The sequence below is a fragment of the Durio zibethinus genome, chromosome 6 (assembly GCF_047325235.1).
Source record: "Durio zibethinus cultivar Kanyao isolate XHJ-2024 chromosome 6, ASM4732523v1, whole genome shotgun sequence".
NCBI classification, from domain to species: domain Eukaryota; kingdom Viridiplantae; phylum Streptophyta; class Magnoliopsida; order Malvales; family Malvaceae; genus Durio; species Durio zibethinus.
Genome location: NC_143167.1, coordinates 29,907,737 through 29,933,316, shown reverse-complemented (window position 1 = coordinate 29,933,316; position 25,580 = coordinate 29,907,737). Strand labels below are relative to the sequence as shown.

Genomic DNA, 25,580 nt, shown 5'->3' with positions numbered 1-25,580 from the left:
TGTTATCCATCCCATGAATCATCCTTGTATGTTCTTTTACTCTTAGATTATCATTAGCATTTCTAGAAGTTTGGTAGGCGTGTAAACCGATTGTGATCTCAGAACTGGAAGCCCCTTAGTGACTTTTTACTGTTTCGGTTACTTTAATCATTTTGAAAAAAAATAAATGACATGGAATAAAATATCCCATTTAAGGAAATAAGATTAAAAGTACCCTTATCAGGGGATAAATATTTTATTTTACACTGGTGAAGGAAAACACTCCATAATCATTTTAGGTTGACATAATGGAAGAATATGTTTACAATTATTAGCAGGAATTCCTTTGCTAATAACATTAGCTTAGCTCTTGAATTATTTGGTAGTCTTGTGCCGCCACTACTCCTGACATGTGTTGCAAAATATTTGAGCTATTATTCGATGTGTTCAACTTTGGCAATAGCCTGTGCCATTTCACTTGTAACGAACTAGTTAACTTTGTCAATAGTAACACATTAACACTGTTATTTTTGGATGTTGAAGTATGTGCACAAGCCGGAACACAGCTTAGCTTTTATGCTATTTTGCACTCGCCTCTTAAAGCCCTCGGCTCGATGTCTCAAGCACGAGTTGCTTTTCCAATGTGTAGAAACTATGAAGAGACCTTCGAAGGATTCCACGCCTCACTCCAATCCAAGTCCTCCAAACCTAATCAGGTTGAACACCAGGACCAAGGAACACCTGCACCACGGACGGAATAAGCTGTGCCAATGGTTGTCGAGAAAAAAAAAAAGAAAAAAAAAGCACTTGGGAATTTACAAGCCGGATATGCAGAGCAGGGCTTGGGAGGAAGGCGTTGACAGTTGGTAGATTTGGTGCTTTTCAGTGGGCATTAACTATTACTTTATTTACTAACTATAACAAAGGCTTCTGACAACGCAAGGCCAACTGCATTAAGGTAGATTGCCAGATCACAAAGGCATACCGAGCCGATCTTCAAGTGAAAAGGAATTTGGAAGGGTTCTAAGAACACCCAATGTCATGATTCTTAACGAACACTGAACTTTGTTAACTATGTGGAGTGTGAAACGCAGGGGCATGTTGTTTTGCTTTATTCCATAATCAGTCTTGATGTATAATCTGGTCTCTAAGTAAGTTGTAGCAGTAACATTATTATACATTAGCCTCATAAATTCTACACCTGATTCATAGTAATAGTATTAGTGTATCCATTACCAAAAAAATAAATAATATTTTTTTTAGTAAGAAAAAATTCGAAAGTAGATAAATTATTTAATCTTTTAGATCAAAATAAGATATGTTATATTTGATAATTTAAGATAAATAATTATAAATTATGTATTTAAGATGACTCCAATAAATGATTGTAAAACTTGAATTTAAGATTTTTTTATAAAAAAAAGAATTTTAATCTATTAAAATAACTACTTATTAATTAAAAAAAAATTAGCATTAGCTAATTGTAGTATCAGTCTAGCTTTTAATTTGTTGTCAGGAGGCAGCGTAGGGATAAGGTTTTATATTTTACATGGTCCATTGCAAGTGGAATACATATGAGATCGAGCCAACGAAACATATTTATTACTAGCTGAAAGGTGCAACAACGAAAAAACCAAAGCTCCATTAAGTGATGCAATGGATCCAAGCAGGGGAGGGAGCATCCCAGGTGATCCTGATGGCGATGTCTTTGTTCCCAATCCCATTTTCTCTCAGTCCACCCGTTCATTCTAAACCAAATCTCCCTTATTTTTCCCTTTTTTTTTTGTTGCCCCTTGCTTGACGGTTTATTATATATTACTTTATTATTGGATATCCAATCTCCACACTCCTAACTACAGTTGTTAACCATCTCCATCAACCCTTCGAAGCCCCTTTTCACTCGATCCAACATTACTCTTCCTTTCAAACAAACAAAAAACCCCCTCCGGTGACTATGTAATTCAATCCTTTCTGCTATCAGGTGATTTGCTTTCCGATTTATACGTTGATTCCCATTTCTATTTTGGTTTTTCTTTTTTGCCGCCGATTTGAGTTAGCTTCACAGGCCCAATTGTTCTTTGATTTGCAGGTTTTTTTATTTTTAGTACTAAAATTTTTGAGGTGGGATTTGGAATCTGTTGATTTGGCTATGTGATTAGATTTGGATTGGGTGCTGGTCAAATTGTTTTTATTTTGCAAACGTGGGAAATCTCGGATCTCTTTCAGTCATGGACACTCGCAGCGATGCAGAAAGCAGTTCTCTTTTAAGGTTAATTTTGCCTTTGTACTTGTTCTGACACCAAGATGATTTTGCCTGTTAGAGTACCATTTATTTTGCCCACCAATTACTGTTCTTCCCTTTTTTTCTTTTTTCCTTTTTTTAAGAGAGAGAGAGAGAGAGAGAAACTTTGAGGCAAATAATAGAGGAAGTGAACAAGCATTATTAAATCAAATCAGAAAGCTGAAGCTCTGTTTGCAATGTAGTTTGTTCTCAGCCTTGTCGTATGGGATCGCTTCGATGGCTATGGTTTTTATCAATAAAGCAATTCTTATGCAGTATGCACACTCCATGACCCTGCTTACCGTGCAGGTATTGCTTTTTTTTTTTTTTCCTGTAAAAAAAATGGGCTATGTAAAATTTCAATTTATCAAAAAGGAATTTATTTGGTACTATGATTGTGTTAGCAATTGGCAACTGCCTTGCTCATTCACTTTGGCCGGCAAATGGGTTACACAAAAGCTAAAGGGATTGATATTACCACAGCTAAAAGGCTTCTCCCTGTTTCTCTATTTTACAATGCAAATGTGGCATTTGCTCTTGCAAGCTTGAAAGGCGTTAATATTCCTATGTATATTGCTATAAAGAGGCTCACACCACTTTCTGTGCTCATTGCTGGTTTCTTTTCTGGAAAGGAAAAGCCTACAACTCAGGTTTGTGTTGTCATTCCTACGTATATTGGTCTCCTGTTGATGTGATTTTGCATTTGCCTCTTAAGCTTGGTTCTCTTATAGGGATTGTTAAGGGTATTAATTGAAGTTTATACCACAATATTGCGTCAATTGCTTTCGATTAATAATGTGCATTGCTTACAAAATATAATATTTGTGCTATTTTACAATTCAACTATTAAGACGGTTCGCATTGCATGATGTTTATCATATATCATCAACTGCCCTCTTTGCCTCAACAAAATCAGAGCTGAACTAAAGGTTTCAAAGACACTTGACCTTCTGATAATTTGTTTCATTGTCAATGAATTCATAATTCTGTTGTCTCATATTCAAGGGGTTTGTTTTCCCATACTTTGTAAGAAGCTCAAATTTTTTCTTTATGGCCCCATATATTTCTTGTTAATTTTTGTTTTTCAGTTACTACACATGGTACTCTGTCTCAAATCATTCTAAATTTATCATTCCTTTTTCACCTCAGATTCTCTGGTTTCTTATAGTTCCCAAGTCCTGAATATTATTAACTTAGCCATTGCTGAATTGCTCTATGTTTATCGAGCCTAGAAGACATATTTGGTAAAGGAAGCTGGTGGTTAGAATTTAGATTTGCAACCATTGTCCTTTTGAAGGGCTTTCTTGTACATTTGTTTATGCCCAACAGAATGTTTATCATATCAAATATATTGAAGTTGATTTTGAAGATTCTCAGCCATTACTTGCTTCTTTATCAAGTTTCAGGTGACTCTTTCAGTACTTTTGATTGGTGCTGGAGTTATTGTAGCTGCAATGGGAGATTTTTCTTTTGACCTTTTCGGATACAGCATGGCCCTAACTTCTGTGTTTTTCCAGGTTGGATCTTAAATATATCTCTGCTTATGAATGTGCATTGCAATTTGAGGTTCACCATTAGTGCCCTGCATAGAGTTTGCTTTCTCATATTGGAGTTTAATCTAAAATGCAGACCATGTACCTTGTGTTGGTAGAGAAGTCTGGTGTAGAGGATGGGCTTTCTTCAGTAGAGATAATGTTCTATAACAGTTTTCTTTCTCTTCCATTTTTGCTGTTTCTCATCATAGCAACAGGAGAGTTCCCAAATTCTTTGTCATTATTATTTGCAAAGGTTTGGATCTTTGCCCATATTCTTTAAATTGTAATTCATTTGTGATTGTGTTAGAATGCAGTGACACTTCCATATGGTTAGGCCTGAATCAAAGGCACTACACGAAGCCATTTTTTTTTGTACAAGGCAATTTTTTTTATTTGCTAGAATATATAAACATACAAGTGTGTATGAGGATAATTATTCATATAAAATTTCCAATACATGTGGCCTCAAGACCTTCTTAATACCTATAGTTTAGATGAGATTAGAGTCGATTAAGGCTCTTAACCTATCAAGAAAAGCAAGATGCTTTAGATTGCATAAACATTCTACACCCTTGGTGTTCAGAGTTCCTTGTATTTATATAAGTTTCATCTTGGCACTTCATTTCATTTATTCACTTTTGTTTTTGTTAAAAACCACTTCAATTTCCATTAGGACGGTTTATGAATTTTGATGTATTGCTGCTTGTATTCTCTATTGTGGTTGCACATTGACCGTAAGGTAGTTTTCCATCCTCCCTACCTTCCTCTCTTCATTTTACTAGTTTATGTCCTATGGAGCTTTATCCCCCATCTTTTCTAGAGGATGTCAGAACAAATTCGTTTCATTATCATATTACCAGATAAAATTAAATATTGCACTTAGTTGAATCCGAGCTAGGGGAAATATTTGATTGTCAAATTTGTGAATTCATCCTTTTTGAATTTGTTTCATAAGTTTGATTTATAACATCAATAGTATTTGTTTGCAGAGCAATTCTTTCTCATTTTTGGTGATCCTACTTCTTTCGTTGGTAATGGGCATTGCTCTTAACTACACCATGTTTTTGTGTACCATAGTTAACTCTGCTCTGACTACAACCATTGTTGGAGTACTGAAAGGTGTAGGGTCCACGGTAAGTAACTTTGCTGCATAAGATTAAGAAGTTAAGGGATGAAAGGGTGGATATTTGGATCAGATTTCTTTTCAAAACTATTGTTCAAGGATTTTAAATCCCACCTTTTCTTCCTGTCTTCCTGGAATTGGACGCAACATGCCTCAAATCTTCTTTACAAATGTAAAATTTTAGATTGCATGAGGACTGAAGTTTTTCTTTTTTCACTTCTTCTCAGACACTTGGTTTTGTTTTACTCGGTGGTGTGCAAGTACATGCTTTGAACGTCACCGGATTGATTGTTAACACGGCTGGTGGAGTGTGGTATTCGTATGCCAAATATCAGCAAAAGAAGAATAAACCACAGAAACTGATGTTGGATCTTGAAGCTCATCGAAAATAAACCAGACTCTGAAGGATTCTGCATTGGTTTCTTTTTCAAGTTTCCCATCGTGTGTGCCATTCATCAAGTGATTATTTGAGGACTGTGTATCCATCTATATCATTCTTTGAGCAGCTTCACCTTTACAATACAAGAGGGGCAAAGAAGAGTAATTAATTTAGGGGATGTAGAGTGAACATTGTCTATGAATGATACATTTATATTGATAAAACGGGACCATCGCACATCTCCATGGATGGTGAAAAGTACTTTTCAAGATAACAACAAGAAGATTTTAAAAATTAGGAATAATTTTCTAAAAAATGAAGGTAATTCAACTGAAACTCCAAACTAGTGGTGGCAGCAGGCATGGCAAGTACCGTCCTAAACAAGGAAAAAATCTAGATATATTTGAGAAGAAAATTGTAGCCATGGAGGAAGGGCATCAACCCCAATAATTGTAGTACTACTCCTTTAATGAACTATTATAGTCGGAAGTACTACTTTAGCTGGAACTGCACATGTATATGTTATCCTGATTTTAGGAAGGAAGATTAGCCCACAAGGATAAACGTTCCATACACCTTTAGGGCTTCAGTTTACTGCTCTGCTTCACTGACAATTTTCTCAGTATAACAAACATGCAGGCATGCATGGATCCTTAAGTTTCTTGTGTCAAATAACTCAATCTACCATTTTATTTTTGGTGTCGCTTTCTAAACGTTTGGTTTTATCGCAAAAAGTGACCCAAAAATAATGTTTATTTACTACAACTAATATGTGTATATTTTCAATTAGATTGACGCATTTTGTCCTTCAATGTTTGGCTTAAATTGCTTGATCAAGGCCTACTGTAGATACAACTAAATATTTAGATCGACAAGATTACAATTATATATATATATTGTTTAGATAATCAGTGACGAGAATTATAGAAATAAGATTTTTTTTTTCAAAAAATGAATGAATTTTACATTGAATTACGCATATAAAACGCCTTTAATTAAAAATTTTAATTTGAATATATAATCGTTAGATGAAAAAGTGATCAAGTTGAGACTTTCATTTATCTCATCTCATACATAATAGTTTGGTAGAGAGGAGGTGATTGATCCATCAACCAAAATTTTAAATAAGTTTAAAGTTGTAGTTATAAAGAGGGGTTTTTAATAGAGATGTCCAAATTAAAATCACAACCTAGCTAGCTAGCTAGCTAGTTCTCTTGATTTATGAATTTCGACCGACAAAAAAAAAGAAAAGAAAATGAGATGGAGTTGTTATTTAACATATAGCAAGTAGGGTATTGCGTGGGTGTGGCTGTCTTCTTTGATTCCAATTCAATTTCTCTCTCTTAATTTGCATCATTCTTTGCTTCCAAATTCAATGCTTAACCATCTCAAAAAGGAAATTCCTCCATCCTACGGAGCACTTGATAGCCACTACCCTTTTTTATAGTTTTAGTTGATGTGAACTTTGGAATGTGAAATTTATAGAACGAGAGACTAAAAAAGAAAGAAAGAGAGGATATTTTTAGTTATATTTATCCTAACATCAATTTGACTTTTACATGTACAAAATATTAATCAATATTCTTTTATGGATTGAATCAACAATATATATTTTAAAAAATAATTAGCAATATTTATTATTTTATGGATTTTATATTAAAAAGTATATCAATTTCCATGATCACTAGGCAAGGTATCTCTTTTCACGTCATTTGGAAATCAATTTCCATACCTCTCAAATCTACATTTGCATGAAATTCCATCTACATATTGTTTCATGAATTGCGGCCCGAAACATCAAATTTTTGGTGTGTATAATATATATTGTAGCAGTCTTGTGGATTTGAAATGTATATATCATATGTATACATATGTATATAAATTGCCTAGTGATCATATATATACATATGTATATATATAAATATATATATAAATGTATATATCAATTAATGTATATAGACATTAATTATTGCATTTAATATAAAATTATTACTATAAATATAGATAAAATAAATCTCATTTTCAGTACTTATTAATTTGGGAATCATTCTACTACAACAATTTTATTTTTTTATTTTACATATAAAAAAATTCAAAGGAGAGAAGGTTTGAAAAAAAAATTTTTTTTACTAAATGAAAATATCAACAATCATTAGATCAAATCTTAATGGATAACGATTTTAATTTTACATATTCAATCAAATTTATCTACATTCTTGATTAACACTAACAAGTAGATATCTGATATGAATAAATAAATAAATTATAAGGTTTTGATAAATTGAAAGCATCCAAATTCCATATCCTCCTAAATCCGAGTGGGGAGTGTGCAACTGCCCATCACTCAATAGTAAAAAATCACAAAGGAGAGGGCCCAAAGCACTGTCTTTTTCTTTTTCTTTTTTTTCTAACTTTATCATTTACAAAAATTAAATTATACCAAGACGAGTTAAAGAACAAAGCAATATTCTTATAACCTTATTGCACACAACCGACATTAGACGTGGAACATTACCATTATCTTCTCCCAAAAAGTCAAAAAGTTTAATTTTACCAAACAACAATTGAGAACTTTTAGAATTATTAAATTTTTTACTAGATTTTCTTTTTTTTTTTCTAATTATTACAATTAACAAAATTATCGTAATTTACCATATTGACAAATAATTAACTTGTAAGCTTTTAAGTCGATTATTTTTTGAATTGATTGACATGTAATTAAAATTAATATTTAAAAATTATGAATTAAAAAAAATTTAAATACATGATATCTTGTTCAATTATGTATGTAGTAAAATAAGGGGTTTTAACGGTAGAATTGAAAAAAAAAAATTGTAGGCTGTAGTACCAGTAGTTTCTTTTGTTACTCTCTGGGGTAAAATGTTTGATTCTGGGTTATTTTTTGCTATAATTTACTCATCCTTTGTCTCGTATAACCCAATTACATGCTGCGGTTTAAATGAACATTTCCATGCCTTTTTTTTTTTTTCCGTTTCTATTATCTAATTTTATCATTTTAAATCAAATGTCAATGTTATCTCTATAACCTCTATTTAAATTCACTTTACGCGTTACAAATTTCAATTTTAGTAAAAAACTATTTCTTTCTGATAAATAATGTAGTAGTAGTAGTATTTTATTATACTACTACTTTAATAGTACTAGATTTTTAGTTATGTAACTTGTGTTACAAATTTACAATTGATGGATCATGTTTGGCTCCTTAGTTTCTCCACTTTCTTTGCTCCCCTTTTTTCAGCAGTTTTATAAACAATTTGGTCAGCATCTGAAACCATCTGAAACCATCTGAAACCTTCTGTTTCTAGTTTTTTTTTTTTTTTTTTTTGCAACTAATAATAGAGTGTTTGTTTAGTTTTTAGTCAAACTGGAGAGTGTGGTTTTGGTGATGAAGTGAAGTCCAATTTAAGTATTTAGTTAATGCTTCTTTCGTTAAGAAGGTTTAGCAGATTCTATGCTGATGTATAATAAGCTAAAACATAAGCACCGAACCGGAGACAGCAGTAAATTCTGGGTGGGAAGTTAAAAATAGAGGGGTCAGCTTGTTTGGATTATTAGACAAGAACAAAAAACCACATGGTATGGTGTTTGGGTTCTTACAGCTGCAGATACCTTTCCTCATAATGTTGTTTTTACATGATGGGTGTGACTTATAGACTGCCCTTTCCTATTACAAACAATCTCCTACACTCCTTTTTCTTCGGTTCTTCTCCCTTTGCTACATTTTCCCTACAATGGAGACCCTTTGGCTGGCTTCTTTCACCTTTTGATTTGGGGCTCCTATTTTTGGGTAATTGGTTATATGATTGGTCTTGTTCATTACTTGATTTCTGAGATCTGAGTTTTGAACAATAGTTGTTGGGATTTTGTTTCTGTTTCTGGTTTATTTTGGCTATTTATTGTCTGTTGAAGTAAAAGAGTAAGACCCACCGTGCAGAAAATGGCTCCAGGACTCGATTTCTCAAATTGGTGGGCAAAGGATACGAGGAAAGGGACACCAGTGGTAGTAAAAATAGAGAACCCAAACTACTCAGTGGTAGAAATTGACGGCCCAGATGCTGCATTCAGGCCTGTGGAAAAGAGCAGAGGAAAAAATGCAAAGCAACTGACTTGGGTTTTACTTCTCAAGGCTCATCGTGCTGTCGGTTGTGTTGCTTCGATTGCTACACTACTCTGGGCATTGCTTGGAACCATAAAGAGAAGGTTGATCTTTAGGCAAGATGTTGCTATGGCTAGTGAAAAGTTGGGGAAAGGAAAACTGCTCTTCGCAGTCATTAAAGTCTTCCTGGTGACTTCCTTAACAATTCTTGCTTTTGAGGTTGTTGCATATTTAAAGGGTTGGCATTATTTTCAAAATCCCAGTTTGCATATTCCGAGGACTAGTGATATCCAGGGATTGCTCCACTTGGTTTATGTTACTTGGTTGTCGTTTCGGGCCGATTACGTTGCACCACCAATTCAAGCGTTGTCTAAGTTTTGTGTAGCTCTATTCCTTATCCAATCTGCAGATCGTATGATACTTAGCTTAGCCTGCTTTTGGATTAAATACAAGAAGATTAAGCCGACAATTGAGGGGGATCCATTCAAGTCAGATGATGTCGAGGGATCAGGTTACGAGTACCCCATGGTTCTCGTTCAAATCCCAATGTGTAACGAGAGGGAGGTAATAAACTGAACTCCCTCGTCCGGTTTTTCTTTTTTAAAAGCGTTTGTTTTCTTTCTTTTTTTTTTTTTTTCTTGGTCTTATTTACATAGATATATATTGGCTCCTAGGGGGTTAGACTGTAGATTTCAGCCACTGGGATTTAGGACTTACATGGAAAATGTTGTGAAACATCGGAATGCCCAGTACCTGGCTGTTTCTTTTTCTGCTGAATGCTCTAATGGTAAAAGAATGCAAGGAAACATAAATAAAGTTCCTAATAGAATTTGATCTTTAATATGTAGGATCCGAAAAAAATAATAACGTATTTGTTAGATGCTTAAAGAATAATGGACAATATCAATGGATGTAAGTTAAATACTTTTGTCGTTGGTACGAGAATTATTGAACAGCTATTGTAAAAAGAATTTTGACGAAATTATGTTGCAATTCTCCTAACTATTATTTTAGCCTATGTTACAAATAGGATAGTAAAAAAGGTCCTTGTGATAGATAATACTTAGATAGCAGCCAAGGACATCCAAGAGTGGAATCTAGTAATATTAGGCATATTGTGTTGATTTTTCCTGATGTTGATAGCTTTCTTCATTGACCTCACACAGGTATACGGGCAGTCTATCTTTGCTGTCTGCCAACTTGATTGGCCAAAGGATCGATTATTGATTCAGGTTCTTGATGATTCTGATGATGAAAGCATCCAGTGTTTAATTAAAGCGGAGGTTGCTACATGGAACCAAAGGGGTATCAATATAATTTATCATCATCGCTTAGTAAGAACTGGTTACAAGGCTGGGAATCTGAAGTCTGCAATGAGCTGCGAGTATGTACAGGCCTATGAGTTTGTAGCAATATTTGATGCTGATTTCCAACCTAATCCAGATTTTCTAAAGCAAACAGTGCCACATTTCAAGGTGAAGAGAAACAAACCAGAATCATTTTGGTAGGTTCCTTGCCTATGATCAGCTTATCAGGCTCTTACCTTGTATGTCTCCCTTGATTTGCAGGACAATCCTGAGTTAGGGTTAGTTCAGGCTAGATGGACTTTTGTGAACAAGGATGAGAATTTGTTGACTCGTCTCCAGAACATTAATTTATGTTTCCACTTTGAAGTTGAACAGCAAGTTAATGGTGTATTTTTGAATTTCTTTGGTTTTAATGGAACTGCTGGTGTTTGGAGAATTAAAGCTCTTGAGGAATCTGGAGGCTGGCTTGAAAGAACAACTGTAGAGGACATGGACATAGCTGTTCGTGCACATCTCAATGGTTGGAAATTCATCTTCCTTAATGATGTAAAGGTACCTTCATTTTATGCTATTTTAATTTCCTTTTGCTTGAATTGACTTTCATTTAATTTTCTGTCTTCTTATTTTCACCATTGCTTGTCATACTTCCACCAATTTGGCAAAACTGATTACTGATTTAATGTAGATCAAAAGTAAGATACATACATGATTTAAACTATATGTTGCACTTAGTTAATATGGATCAGTCTGTTTATCAGTAAAAATTTCAGTTAAAGAATCTTAGCTACAAGTGATCGAAATTAAGCGCATAACCCCCTGGTGAAAAATGAAATGAAAACGAAGGTATATAGTTAAAGATTTTGTGATGGAACAATCAGGAATGTCCTGACAATAGCCAGTTACCATGTAAAATTTTTAGGTCCTTTGTGAAGTCCCAGAGTCTTATGAAGCATACAGGAAGCAACAACATCGATGGCATTCAGGCCCTATGCACCTCTTCCGCTTATGCATTCCAGCAATCATAACTTCCAAGGTACAGTGTTACACAACTTCCAATCTTTGGCGGTTATGGTTTATTTACAGTATACTGAAGTACCTTTAATGCTGTAATTCTGCAGATAGCAATATGGAAGAAAGCAAATTTAATACTGCTATTCTTTTTATTGAGGAAACTTATCCTTCCCTTCTATTCCTTCACATTGTTTTGCGTAATTCTTCCTCTAACCATGTTCATACCAGAGGCTGAGCTTCCTGTTTGGGTGATTTGTTATGTACCTGTTTTTATGTCATTCCTCAACATTCTTCCAGCCCCCAAATCATTCCCTTTCATTGTTCCTTACCTTCTATTTGAGAACACCATGTCTGTGACCAAATTCAATGCAATGGTATCTGGATTATTCAAGCTGGGTAGCTCCTACGAGTGGGTTGTCACCAAGAAGGCTGGGAGGTTATCAGAATCTGACTTACTGGCTGCTGCTGAGAGGGAATCAAAGACAACAAACCAGCTGCAAATCCAGAGAGGAGCTTCAGAAAGTGAGCATACTGAATTAAACCGATTAAAGGAACAAAGAGAGGCGGCTCCTACAACTGTTAAGAGGGTCAATAAGATATACAGGAAAGAACTCGCTCTGGCATTCCTCCTACTCACAGCTTCGGTAAGGAGCCTGTTATCGGCACAAGGAGTGCATTTCTACTTCCTCCTCTTCCAAGGGGTGACTTTTCTCCTAGTCGGTCTAGATTTAATTGGAGAGCAGATGAGCTAATGCTGCATGGGAAGCTTGAGAAAAGCATAAGTTGCCTAAACTCAGCCAACATTCTTCCTTTCCACTGACAAAAGCTGGTTTTTGGCTGTGCAGTTTATTTTTTTTCCTCGGCAAATGGTAAAGGGTACCATCCAGTTCAATAACCAAAGTTTCAATTTCTATATCAGCTTTGAGATGCCCAGTAACAGGTTTTATTCATCAATAACTCTACTTTCTGTCCTCAGTTTTTATTTACAATTTATATCTTTATTTTTTCACATTGGAGAGTGGTCATTCTGTTCCTCCTTAGGCATCGAACCATTGTTTGTTGTTATAGGTAGGATTTGTGTTTCACTTTTCATACTTCACCCTGATTCTTGCTTGGGTGCGGTTTGGCACTAAAGATTCAAGTCATATTGTATTTGTAAAGTTCGAAAGCTTGAGTATGGCAAAAGTATGGGCTTGCTTGATGCCTTTCTGGCTCTCAGATCCCAAATTTACGATATGTAAAACATCCATCTTTTGCATTGTGTTCTGTCTAATATAACAAATAATTGCCCTCTTCTTCTAAATGTTTGTTGCCTCTAGGTTAAAATTTGTTCATATTTGGCGTGTGCACACGATGCACTTGTGTGAATGTGATTCAATGATGTTAAGTGTCGGTAAGTAAAGGAGATGAACTAAACGTGGTGGACCGGTGCGGTGGCGGCGGTTTTTAAGTTCATGTGCATGTCACATTCCCATTGAAAGGTTGACATGGCTGGGGCCAGGAGATCTTCAGTGGGCAGATGCTGATTCTGGTTCTTTGCAAATGCTGTGGTAATGAGTTGTGTTCCCAGGAGCTTGAGACAAAAGTGATCCTTTCTTTGACTTTTCTTTCATGGTCCACTCCAATAAGATTTTCTGATATAAAAAGGCCCCTAGCAACTTTGTTGTAGCGCTACCGTTCATCTGATTTTATTTTTGGACAAGGCAGGCCACGCCAAGGGTTTGTGTTTGAGGGCAAGATCACTCAACATTTGGGGAAGCAGCCATGTGGTAGTTGTTAATCACACTAATGGCATTTTTTTTTTCTTAATTAGTTTAAATCCATCAAAATAATATGTTCGATTTTGAAATGGAAATTTATACTGTCAAACTGGTTGCCTTCCATATTCATCCTAATAGTTATGAGCTCAATTAATGGTAAAATTTGCATCCATTATTACATTTCAATCAATGTCTATAACATGAGACCTTCCAAGACGTTTCTCTAGTTTGATCAGGCAAGGGGTGCAATTACCTGATTGAATAGCATCAACAGATTAAGGAAAATCCGCTCATCCCTGCGATAAATTTGCTGGCAATGAAGAAAAAGTTAAGGCTGCAAAGGAATCATGGCCAAAAAAGCCTGCTAAACTTTTGAATTCTATCATATATTAACTTTCCCTGTTTGAAATTGCTGATGGTAGTATTATGACATTTAAATTGTACTACATAATGACTTGTTAGAACAATTGTGTTACATAAAGACTGTAGGCTAAAAAACATAACACTCATCGTACTTCACATAGACCAGTTGCTTCCTCCAACGGGCTTTTCAACTATTATGAGCCATGTATGTTCAACCATATGCAATGGGGATTTTCCATCAACTACCATTACAGATAAGGGTTGGAAAACTACTCATCATCTGGCTCTGCTGAGAAATCTGGCTCTTCGGGCTTTTGCAACTTGGGCATTTCAACAGCCTTCATCCTCTGAGCTCCTCGCCGTGTATTTGCTGCAAACCTTGAAGCTAGTATTGTGACACCTAAATTCTGTTTTACTTGGGAAGAATTTGAAGATGCAAGAGTCTGTTTTTCCTCTCGTTCCGTTTCATCAGCAACTTGCTCGTCAGGAGTATATGAGAAGGATTCCATCATGCTAAGGTTCCTGGCCATCCTTCTCTTCGTGTGTCGACGCCAAGCTGCTTGAATGAAGCAGGCACCCCATGTCCTCCAATGGTAAGAATGATAACGAAAGGTGTGTTGCAGCTTTTTGCTATGAAGACGTCGAAACTGATTGGCCACGAATTTGAGATCTTCTGCTCTTAATGCAAAGGCTTCAACTTCAACCAGAGCTCTTACTGTTCTTGTGGAGGAAGGCAAGTTCACAGAAGATTTTGGAAGCAGTGCCCATGAAAGTAGCTCCTCACCACAAAAGTCACCTGGTCTCAGATTAATTGAATTGAAGAAACCTGTCCGGCCTCCATTTGTAGTTGAACTCTCTAGCCTCCCTCTGATTATAAAAAGCATCTCTGTGACAGGGTCACCTTCTCGAACTATGTAGGTTCCTTGAGTACTTAAGGAGGACACTAAGCGCTCACATATGGCATCTAGTAGCTGATCATCCATCTGTGAGAAAAAGGGGACCTGAAATTGCAATAAAGTCTCGGTCTGATTAGTGGAAAATAATATTTGGAATATTATGATGCATTTAACTGAAAAAAATTGCTTTTAACTCTTTTATTGCATGCCATTAAGATGCATGCCCGAGTGAGCATCAATCAACATGAAAGCATGGAACTAAAACAACTGAGGATAACCTCCTAAGGTAACAGAAACGGTGTAGCCTGCACCCAGCTTTTGACCGGCAGCTACTTCTAGCATTCTCTCTTGAGGAAACATTGAGAAATTAGTTCACAAGGTATTTAATTATATCAGCTAGAAGAAGACACTTTGACTCTGGCAACAAATGGCAAAACAACTAATTTCTGTATTCCATCTGGCATGTAGATGCAAAATTTGCAGCTCTGGACACAAACATTTCTACACAAAATTAAAAGGGTATTTTTCGATGAATTGATAGGAGGCTCAACCTTAATATTTTATATTTACAATTAACAAAGGAATATATAGGGAAGAAGAACATGCGGGTAGTAAGAACTATAGGACTAAATCTAACTGACAGTGCAAGAAAAACTTACACGCCGGACAAGGTCCAAGCATAGATGACATTGGATATCTCGACGGAGATCTGGAGGTAAGGCTCGTAAGATTGATTCTTCATCCACACCTCGAGTTGCAAACCACTTGTACTGAACAAAACGCTGAACACGTTCTCGCAGATCTTGAGGGAGTTGGCGATGTCTCATCCACTCCTCAGTGTCTCGCCGCTTGAGCCTCCACTCCTCCAGTCTTACAGTGATAGATTGTAGGTAGGTCTGCAAACCATAGCAACATAGTTATTGAATATACGGTCAAGGCCTACACAAGTCATAAGAAGTCAGAAAATCCATATTGCTATTTCTTATTTGATACTATTCATTACATCAGGTATATTTCAGTTTAGAAATTTGAATGCAGATAGCTGTGTCATGCAGATTTAAATGAGTTAATGATCAAGGCCTAAGCAAGTTATAAAATTAAAACATGAAAATTCTTACTGCTATTCCCCATTTGATGTTAATAAATTACATCAGATAGATTTCAGTTCAAGAATTTGAAAGCATGATCAGAGCTCTGTCATGAGGATGTAATGAATTTATAATCAGAACCTAAGCAAGTTATAAGAAGTTGAGAATCCTTATTGCCACTGAGAGCACACAGTTTCTGCTATAATTTAAAACAGGTAAAGCATCAGGAGACGTGCCTTTAAAAAAAATCAGGAGATATGAAAATAAGCTTACCAGAGGTAATGCATTCTAATCCTATGAAAGAAAACTTCTAAACACGATTATAGGTCTAATGGTAGGTGTGAGAAAATACTTATTTACAGCTGATTGTAATCTTGTAATCTGTATATTTATATTTGTATCTCTAGAATTAAGTATTTGTATCCCTAGAATTAAGGAAGATTTAGTTTCCTAGTTTAACCCCTAGTTAGTTGTATATAAACTTAAGATTCTTGTATAATTCAATATAAGCAGTTTTTCAATATACATTTAGTTTCCACATGGTATCAGAGCTTTAGGCTCTTCTTGGGAAGTAAAATTTTCAGCCTTCATTGCTGACTTTTTTAGGCCTTCATTGTCGAATCCTGTTTAGGCCTTCATTGCCGAACCCTTTCAAAGAAAGATATCACTACCACCCAATTTGAGAAAATGTTAACTGGGAAAATCACTAGAGTACTTCAGATGTCTCAGAAACAAGGAGAGTTCAACAGGGAAGAGATTGAAAAGCTGAGAAACTTATTGAAAATCCTTGAAAAGCCTACTATGGTATGTTCTTTGGGTAAAGTTTCTAGTTCAGGTAAAGCTTCTGGTTCTCATGGATTAAATGTCTCGGCTAAGCCTATTACGAGTTCTTGGGTCATTGACTCAGGAGCCACAGACCACATGACACATTCCTCACAAAAGTTTAGTACATATAACCTGTGTCCTAGTAATAAGAAAATTGTTGTTGCTGATGGTTCACTTACCACAGTGGCAGGATTAGGAGATGTTCAAGTTAATCCATCGTTTGTTCTCAAAAATGTTCTTCATGTTCCCGGATTGTCTATTAATCTGATATCTATACAAAAACTTACCAGAGATATGAATTGCAAAGTAACTTTTTATCCCTCTTATTGTGAATTTCAGGACCAGAGTTCGGGAAAGATGATTGGACTTGCTAAGGAGAAGGATGGACTATACTATCTTAAGACATCAAATAACACAAGTAGTATCAAAAATAGTTTACCTTTGTCATTTCTTTCTGAAAAATCTTCCAATAAAGACAAAATTTGGCTTTATCATTTTCGTCTTGGACATCCTTCTTTTGGAACCTTGAGAAACATGTTTCCTTCTTTGTTCAAAGGATTAAATGTTAAAGATTTTCATTGTGATATTTGTGAATTTGCAAAACATAGACGTGTCTTTTTCAATCAGTAACAAAAGAAGTTCTACTCCCTTTTACTTGATTCATAGTGACATTTGGGGTCCCTCTACAATTCCTAATATTTCTGGTGCGAGATGGTTTGTTTCATTCATAGATGATTGTACTAGAGTCTCTTGGATTTTTTTACTTAAATCCAAATCAGATGTGAATAGTGTGTTTTTAAGCTTCCAAAACATGATCCAAACTCAATTTGGAGTGAGAATCAAGAGATTTAGGTCTGATAATGCAAGAGACTACTTCAACCAGAGTCTATCCATCTATTTCCAAAAAGAGGGGATTATTCATGAGTCATCTTGTGTTAATACTCCACAGCAAAATGGAGTGGCAGAGAGGAAAAACAATCATTTACTAGCCACAACCCGAGCCTTTCTTTTTCAAGCAAATGTACCTAAATCTTATTGGGGGGAAGCTGTTCTCACTGCCACACACATTATAAATAGGTTACCTTCAAGAGTTTTGGGATTTAAAACTCCTATGAAATTACTTTCACAATTTTATCCCAACCTCAATACCACAAACAATCTCACACCTAGGATATTTGGTTGTACATCATTTGTTCATGTTCACAGTCATAACAGGGGAAAGTTAGATCCAAGAGCGATTAAGTGTATTTTTAAGGGGTATTCTTCAACTCAAAAAGGATATAAGTGCTATCATCCTCCTACCAAAAAATTCTATGTGTCTGCAGATGTCACTTTTGAAGAAAATAAACCATTTTTTACTCAACCTTATCTTCAGGGGGAGACTTCATTCATGGAAGATAAGGATAAAGACTTCTTTTTGCTTGATTTGCCTCCTTCTTCAACATTTACACCCATTAATTCTTCTGAGTCGAAACCTGTTTCTGCTGAGCCCAAGTCAAACACTAAATTTGAGTCTGAACCCATTCCAAATACGGAAGATGTGACAAAGGATAATATTGTTCTTGATTCTATGAAGGAATTACAGGTGTACTCAAGAAGGAAAGTTCCAGATCCTGAACCAGTGCTAGTCCAAGAACCTGATCCTAACTCTGGAAATGAGGTAACTACAGTTTTTGACTCTGTTTCTCAAAATGAGCATGAATCTCCTAAAACTATAACTAGTGATTATGATTTGCCTATTGCCATTAGGAAAGGAACCAGAGAATGTACCAAGCATCCACTATACCCAATATCTAATTTTGTGTCATTTGAAAAATTCTCACCATCCCACAAAAATTTTCTTGTGAGCCTAAACACTATTTCTGTTCCAACTACATTATCTGAGGCATTATCCAATGAGAAATGGAGGCAAGCCATGAAAATAGAAATGGAGGCCTTAGAGAAAAATCAGACATGGGAACTGGTAGAGTTGCCTAAAGGAAAAAATTCAGTGGGGTGTAAATGGGTTTTCACTGTAAAATACAAGGCAGATGGTACTGTTGAAAGGTATAAAGCCAGGTTAGTGGCTAAGGGCTACACTCAAACCTATGGAGTGGATTACCAGGAAACCTTTGCTCCAGTTGCCAAGATGAATACAGTTAGGATTTTGTTATCATTGGCTGCAAATTACAATTGGCAGCTTCAACAATTTGATGTAAAGAATGCTTTTCTACATGGTGATTTGGAAGAAGAAATATATATGAAGGTTCCACCGGGATTTGGAGGTCATTTAGAAGCAAACAAAGTATGCAGGCTAAAAAAGGCTTTATATGGCCTTAAACAGTCTCCTAGAGCTTGGTTCGGGAGATTTGCCAAAGTGATGCTAGCAATGGGATATAAACAGAGTCAAGGAGATCAAACATTGTTTATCAAGCACTCTGATTCAGGGAAAGTCACAGTTCTATTAGTGTATGTTGATGATATAATTGTAACTGGAGATGATGAAAAAGAGAGAGAATCTCTAAAACAGTGTTTGGCTAGAGAATTTGAGATAAAAGAGCTAGGGAGATTGAAGTACTTCCTAGGAATTGAAGTAGCTCACTCACGGCATGGTATTTTTATCTCACAACAGAAATATGTGATGGATCTTCTGAAGGAAACTGGGAAGCTTGCATGTAAACCTGCAAATACCCCTATAGATCCTAATCATAAAATTGGAGAAGCTAATGAAGATGCTGCTGTAAATAGAGAGATGTACCAAAGATTAGTTGGAAGACTCATTTATCTCTCACATACTAGACCTGATATAGCATATGCTGTGAGTGTGGTAAGTCAATTTATGCATAGTCCTAAAGAAGTGCACCTACAGGCTGTCTACCGTATATTGCACTATTTGAAGGCCAATCCTGGGAGAGGTATCTTATTCAAAAGAAATTCGGGGTTAGTTCTAGAAGCATATACAGATGCTAATTATGCAGGTTCAGTAACGAATAAAAGATTCACCTCAGGCTACTGTACTTTCTTAGGTGGTAATCTTGTGACTTGGAGGAGTAAAAAACAGAATGTGGTGGCAAGATCAAGTGCTGAAGCAGAGTTCAGAGCAATGGCTCAAGGAATTTGTGAACTACTATGGTTAAAGATTATCTTAGAAGACTTGAAGATCAAGTGGGATGGACCAATGAGACTCTACTGTGATAACAAGTCTGCAATAAGTATTGCACACAATCCTGTACAACATGACAGAACAAAACACATTGAAGTAGACCGGCATTTCATAAAGGAGAAACTAGACAGTGGGTTGATTTGTACACCTTATGTATCAACCAAGGGTCAACTTGCAGATGTGTTGACTAAAGGTCTCAGCAATGCAACATTTCAAGGAATTATTTACAAGCTGGGAATGGAAAACACCTATTCACCAGCTTGAGGGGGAGTGTGGGAAAATACTTATTTACAGCTGATTGTAATCTTGTAATCTGTATATTTATATTTGTATCTCTAGAATTAAGTATTTGTATCCCTAGAATTAAGGAAGATTTAGTTTCCTAGTTTAACCCCTAGTTAGTTGTATATAAACTTAAGATTCTTGTATAATTCAATATAAGCAGTTTTTCAATATACATTTAGTTTCCACAGTAGGGAAACCATAGGTTCAACCCATTAAGAAAACAAACATCAATAGAATGTCAAAAGCAGCAAGAATTGTATACAGGGCTTCAGCAATACCTGCATATTTCCAATTAAATGGGCAAACAGAACCAGACCCAAGATGGCAATCAGTATGGCAAACAAGGTTTCCCCCATAAATGTGCTTGTGTTTAATGACTGTCCATAGGAGCTGAAAATTCAGAAAGCAGAGTTACACATCAAAATTTTCCATAATTAAGTTAGTTGACAATGTAATCTTTTTACTGGTTATCCAAATAAATCAGGAAATATCACTTTATTTCATAGTAAAAAAATGGAACGTAGAATTATCAACATAAATACAATTAAATATTACATAAACCTTTATAGCAGAAATAAAGGTATAAAGGTATTCCTGTTGTATAAATGTTCATGACGCATACCTCAAATTCTGCAAACCCCACCATAGACAATATAAATATTTTTTAAGGAAGCCTGAGGAGAATACTTGCTTTGTCAAAGCAATTTCAAAAATCCCATAGTCAAAACTAATATTATTGTTGGGATCACAGTTGCTGAACACGACAGTACTGTTTTCCCATTTATGGCGTCCAACATCATTCAATGTGCCACAGTCAAGGTAATGAGGATTGCATATCAGAGGGCCAGTCTCCTTTCTGCATTCAGATTTCCAACATGTTGCATGTCGTTCAATTGACAGTAAATACCATGATGCCCCTAATACCTACAAGAAATGAAACTGAATTATTTGTATGTCTATATAAAGTTGGCAAGATACGATAAAAAATGGGAAACAATGGTAGCCGCTGACTGATAACAAACGAAATTCAAGTAAGAAACTATTACATACATGGCTAGCTAACATGTAAAGTAAGAGATTGTATGCAGCCCCAGCCCAGGCAGTCTTTGTGACAACTCCATTGGCTTTGATAATCTGAGAGCTTAAAGGGAAGATCAAATACAATCGGGGAACATACTGGAGCAGAACAATCAACACGAGTGCATTATTTGTATGATCAGCATGGGAGCTTCTAATTGCTGGTATAATGAACCATATCACCATCTGCCAAAAAATGGAAAAGTAATAAACTGATGTTAATCTGTTTAGCTTGAGCACATGACAGTCTACTAAACATATTTTCTTAAACAAAAAAAAAAAAAAAAAAAACTTGTTCCAGTTTTTCTTCATTTATCAAAATTCAAGACTAAACATTGAATCTTTGAAAGAAAAATAAAACCTTATCAAATTTCTCAGCTGCTGCTTGCAGCATTTACATTAATCTCATCTGCTTTACATGATTTCAAATTGTACTTTCAATCTTTGAGTTCTATTTAAGACAGCCTCACAGAAACAAGATGACCATTAATAATCACTTGCAGTCTTTGACCTCAAAGGCCTTCGTTTAATTATAGGAGAACCCAATTAAAACCATTTGATTTAATTGAACATGAATCCAACGTTATAAAGCAGTAAAGGAAAATTACGGAGAAAGTACCTGAGGAAGAGGGAGTGCAGCCACTAGATCTATGAAGAAATCTGATTTCAAATACCGCATGGCAATCATATCTGGGTCAGTGACAAGTTCACCCCTCCCAAATACTCTGGAGGTAGGCGACACATAAGCTGTCCGGAACTTGATGATTATATGCAATATGTAAAATGCATCAGCAAGTGTCCGGAAGCATGTCACAACAATTCCTAAATTCAAATCAGTATCCATACAAGATGTAGTGTCTTTGTTGATTACTGAAGGCAGGTAGAAAAACAATGGATCAACAAATAGAGCTACTAAGCACCAGATGAGAAAAATCCTGTTCCATTGCAAGAAAATTTCACTACTAGGATCTAGAATTCTCTCCCTCCATGGCTCATGATCCTCTGGAAAAACCTTAAATTTTCCAAATTTGGGAATTGTGCTACTATCATTTCTATCACTAACACCTCCTTCAGTTTTCAACCAAGGGGCTGTTGCTTTGTATACTGGCAGTGGCTTCTCTAGATGAGTACTGCCATTGTTGTTGAACCTGAGAATTCAAAAAGGTCCCATCGATGGAATTTCAAGAAAAATGAAATAAAAAACAGGGGATGTTGCCGAGATTACCTCACTAGTTTCTCTTTTTTGGATTCCATCCTTGTTATCTTTGTCATATAAGTAAAGTAAAAACAAGCATAGGCAGAGAAATGGGTTCAGCTCCACTGCAACAAAAAGTATCTGAAAATCCCATCTTTAAGAAAGTCTTTCTTACTTATAGGGAAAAAAAAAAAGAAGAAAAAGAAAAAGAAGGATCTTTATTCGTTGCTAATATCGACCAATATAGTAAAATACCAACAAAAAAAGCTCTTTTTTTCCTCAACTGATAAAAAGAAAAAGAAGCTTGACGTAATTAGATGCAAGATTTTGGGGACAGAAAGAGAAGAGAGAAAGAGGGATGCAGTCTCAAATAGGGGTAGGGGGATGAGTATCTCTTGTCTTATGTGTTTTGACTTCCCGTCAATAACAACAACAAAAAGAAACGTAGCAATAAAATAAATGAAAAACAGCTCACAGTGAAGTGAGTTACTGTTTTTTTTACAATATTGTTTTATTTTAAATCCAAAGTCATGAACTTTGGAAGAAAGGAAGGATTCAATCCGAAAGGACGTGAAAGCCAAGACTTTGTAGGCGGCAACCAAGAGAGGAAGATATTTTAGCAGATTCGGCGGAATTGTTTTTTTTCTTCGTTTTTATAGTACTACCTAATTTAAAACACGTTGAGGCAGTTCGTGTTGTGATGTGTAGTGCTTCCATGACTTTGATTTCCGGTGGTTTGAAGAACGGGTGAGTGATGATGCATAATGCTTTGCTCCTGTGACTCTCTTCTTAAGCCTTTAAGGAGACAGGCACGATTCATTATTGCAAGTTTAGAACAGTAGTTTTTGGTCCCACGGTTGTGAGGCCGTTGTCCAACCAGTTACTGCCTCATTGCACCCACATTGGTGGAGGCCTGCCAAAATATTCGAGTAAATTTCATCTTTAATCATTGAATTTGTACTCAAATTTATTCAGGTCATTAAATTTTAATTTATTTTAATTAGACTATTAAAGTTTGATTTTTTGTTCAATAACAAATCTTCATATTGTTTGGTTGAATTTAATATTTAAAATTTATCTAATTTTTATTTTGTATAAAATTTATTAAAATAATCAAATTTAATGCACTTTATAAATTTTAGTGATTTTATAATAACCAATTAAAATTTAGTGACATATTTGCAAATTGGATGAAAAAGATACTAAGTTTTCGTAAAATTATGTAACAATGAATTTTACTTGCCTTATTATTACATATAATAAGTACGGACACGTTCAACCAGGCTGGATTCAAAGGTAAAGGGAGGTCATTTTGTTATAGACGAAAATGCTTACGTATGGCTCAGTGAGATCCCTGGGGAGGGAAATTGGGAACGAGAGTGGGATGCTTTTATTTGGCTACAACATCACTTTCTTTCTCTACCGACCTAATAATAAATTCTCTAACGAATACTGACACCAATACGCTCGTACCAATACCATACAAACATAATAAGCCGCCATCCATACCAAGATATATACTTCTGTTTTTCAGAATAACGCTTCAAATTTAATATTCATATTTTCCCGGCTTCACTAACGATAGTAAATAAGTTTAAAACATAGAAACTATAAGAGTTACGAATTAATACGATGTTAAAAATATAAACAATGAGAATATTAACGATTAAATAAGTAAATAATTTGTTTCATCTCTTGAACTTCGATCGTTTAAGAATGAAAGAATCAAAAGTTAAAAAAAAAAAGAAAAAGGGACAGCTAGCCCACCCTCATCTATAATGGAGAAAAATGTCTTCGGTGCAATTGAAAATTTCAGCATCCATAAGAAAAATCACATAGCATTAACCAAGTGGAGGCTGACACACCCCCCACAACACTTTTTTCTAACGTATCATAAGTTTTACCACTTGTCATCAGATCCAATTCATTGGAGATTAAATTTAGAGGCGACCCTTGGTTGACTATGAACATTGCAATCATCCTTCCAACGATGTATGGAAAACTTCGAAAAAAAAAAATCACCGGGAACAAATTAAAGTGTACCCTCATTTGACAATTACCATATGCATTGCAATTTGCAATGTTGCATACAATAAAAATCAGAAAATTTTATTAAATTCAACAAGATTTCACTTGTTGGACTTTTTACCGTGTTCAAAAAGATTAATGTATAGGGCCTGCCAATCTATATGATCCAATCCCCGAAAAACTAATATGGTAATATGGAAAACTTATCCTACTCTTATTTCAGAGTAAAACACATTCCACGGACCCAAGACATGACGGAACGTGCCAGCAACATAACCATCACACCTGTAGCAAACCAAAAGACTAAAGACCCCCAACGAAGATTAATCTTCCTAAGCAAGAACCATAAACAGGTAGACAAGCTCGTGCTGTTAACACACAAACACAGAACCCTTCAAATTTTGGCAGGTTAAACATCCTCCAGTTGAGACCAAGGAGAACTGGCAATTCACTTCACCTATGCTTGTTTTGCAGCCTACCAAGAGACCCAAATATCTAGCCGGGTGAGCGAATCATGATTTACTTGCGGGGATATTTCAGAGATCAAGAAGTTCTGCAGCTAAAAGCCAACCATCCCGGTAAACCCCTCGTATTATGTACCACAAGGACACCCTCCACAACCCCCCTCCCACCCACCAAGGAAAAAAAAAAAAGAAAAAAGGAAAGAAATTTCTCAAATGATCAAAGAAAAAAACAAATTCTTTTTATCACGATAATCATCAGGATCTGGATGCAGACATTAGGAAAAAAAAGAGAGTTCAGCACCCCAACTTTCCAACCCACTAGAAGTAGGAGACTCCAAATTTATTCTTGCTTGTCAAGCTGAATGACCAAAAACAAGTTGAAGAGAAGTAAAACACCCTTGCATCTTTCTAAATCTTTTGTTGTCACTTTTAAAAGGTTGCAAATATATTAGATATGTAAATTACCAATCCCACCCTTGTAAGGACCCCAAAACATCAACTTCTGTAGAACAGATATATGTACCTGCCAGAAGCATTTGACGCAGCTCCTCAATCCTTTTAAGCTAAAGTAAAGAAATGCCACTAGAGTTTGAGGAAGGTGCATCACAGCTGGAGGTTCATTCAAACAGTAGCAACAAGAGATGATGCCAAATGGGACCCAAAATGATCAAGTATTGAAGATCCCATAGCCGGGCAGCAAAGAAGTAAACCCCATAGTAGTGTAG

At 35.6% G+C, this 25,580-nt stretch overlaps 3 protein-coding genes across 8 annotated transcripts; 2 read left to right on the top strand and 1 right to left on the bottom strand.

Annotated features, from left to right (window-relative positions):
- The first annotated feature begins 1,462 nt into the window (after positions 1 to 1,462).
- On the top strand, positions 1,463 to 5,521 carry UTR7 (UDP-N-acetylglucosamine (UAA) transporter family). 6 transcript variants are annotated; one of them, XM_022875216.2, is made up of 8 exons: positions 1,463 to 1,960; positions 2,069 to 2,248; positions 2,464 to 2,569; positions 2,665 to 2,910; positions 3,661 to 3,777; positions 3,890 to 4,048; positions 4,785 to 4,928; positions 5,146 to 5,521. In XM_022875216.2, exons 2-8 carry the CDS (start codon positions 2,208 to 2,210, stop codon positions 5,308 to 5,310), a joined length of 978 nt encoding a protein of 325 aa, XP_022730951.2. In that variant the 5' UTR covers positions 1,463 to 1,960; positions 2,069 to 2,207; the 3' UTR covers positions 5,311 to 5,521. The 6 variants fall into 6 exon arrangements, with proteins under 6 accessions (XP_022730951.2, XP_022730952.2, XP_089618810.1 ...); XM_022875217.2 differs by having other exon boundaries at positions 1,552 to 1,960; positions 3,667 to 3,777; XM_089762684.1 differs by having other exon boundaries at positions 1,587 to 1,960; positions 2,365 to 2,569; positions 3,667 to 3,777.
- A 2,939-nt stretch (positions 5,522 to 8,460) lies between these two features.
- On the top strand, positions 8,461 to 13,035 carry LOC111286553 (putative xyloglucan glycosyltransferase 5). Its single transcript, XM_022876579.2, has 5 exons — positions 8,461 to 9,978; positions 10,581 to 10,889; positions 10,983 to 11,273; positions 11,641 to 11,754; positions 11,840 to 13,035. The coding sequence occupies exons 1-5, from the start codon at positions 9,256 to 9,258 to the stop codon at positions 12,482 to 12,484; spliced, it is 2,082 nt and encodes a 693-aa protein (XP_022732314.2). The 5' UTR covers positions 8,461 to 9,255; the 3' UTR covers positions 12,485 to 13,035.
- Positions 13,036 to 13,840: 805 nt separating this feature from the next.
- CNGC14 (cyclic nucleotide-gated channel 14) lies at positions 13,841 to 25,512 on the bottom strand. The gene is made up of 8 exons (XM_022876580.2): positions 25,379 to 25,512; positions 22,394 to 22,504; positions 21,788 to 22,316; positions 21,142 to 21,354; positions 20,714 to 21,015; positions 20,370 to 20,481; positions 15,411 to 15,647; positions 13,841 to 14,856 (listed from the first exon to the last, which is right to left on the bottom strand). The coding sequence occupies exons 2-8, from the start codon at positions 22,438 to 22,440 to the stop codon at positions 14,125 to 14,127; spliced, it is 2,172 nt and encodes a 723-aa protein (XP_022732315.1). The 5' UTR covers positions 22,441 to 22,504; positions 25,379 to 25,512; the 3' UTR covers positions 13,841 to 14,124.
- Positions 25,513 to 25,580: the final 68 nt, after the last annotated feature.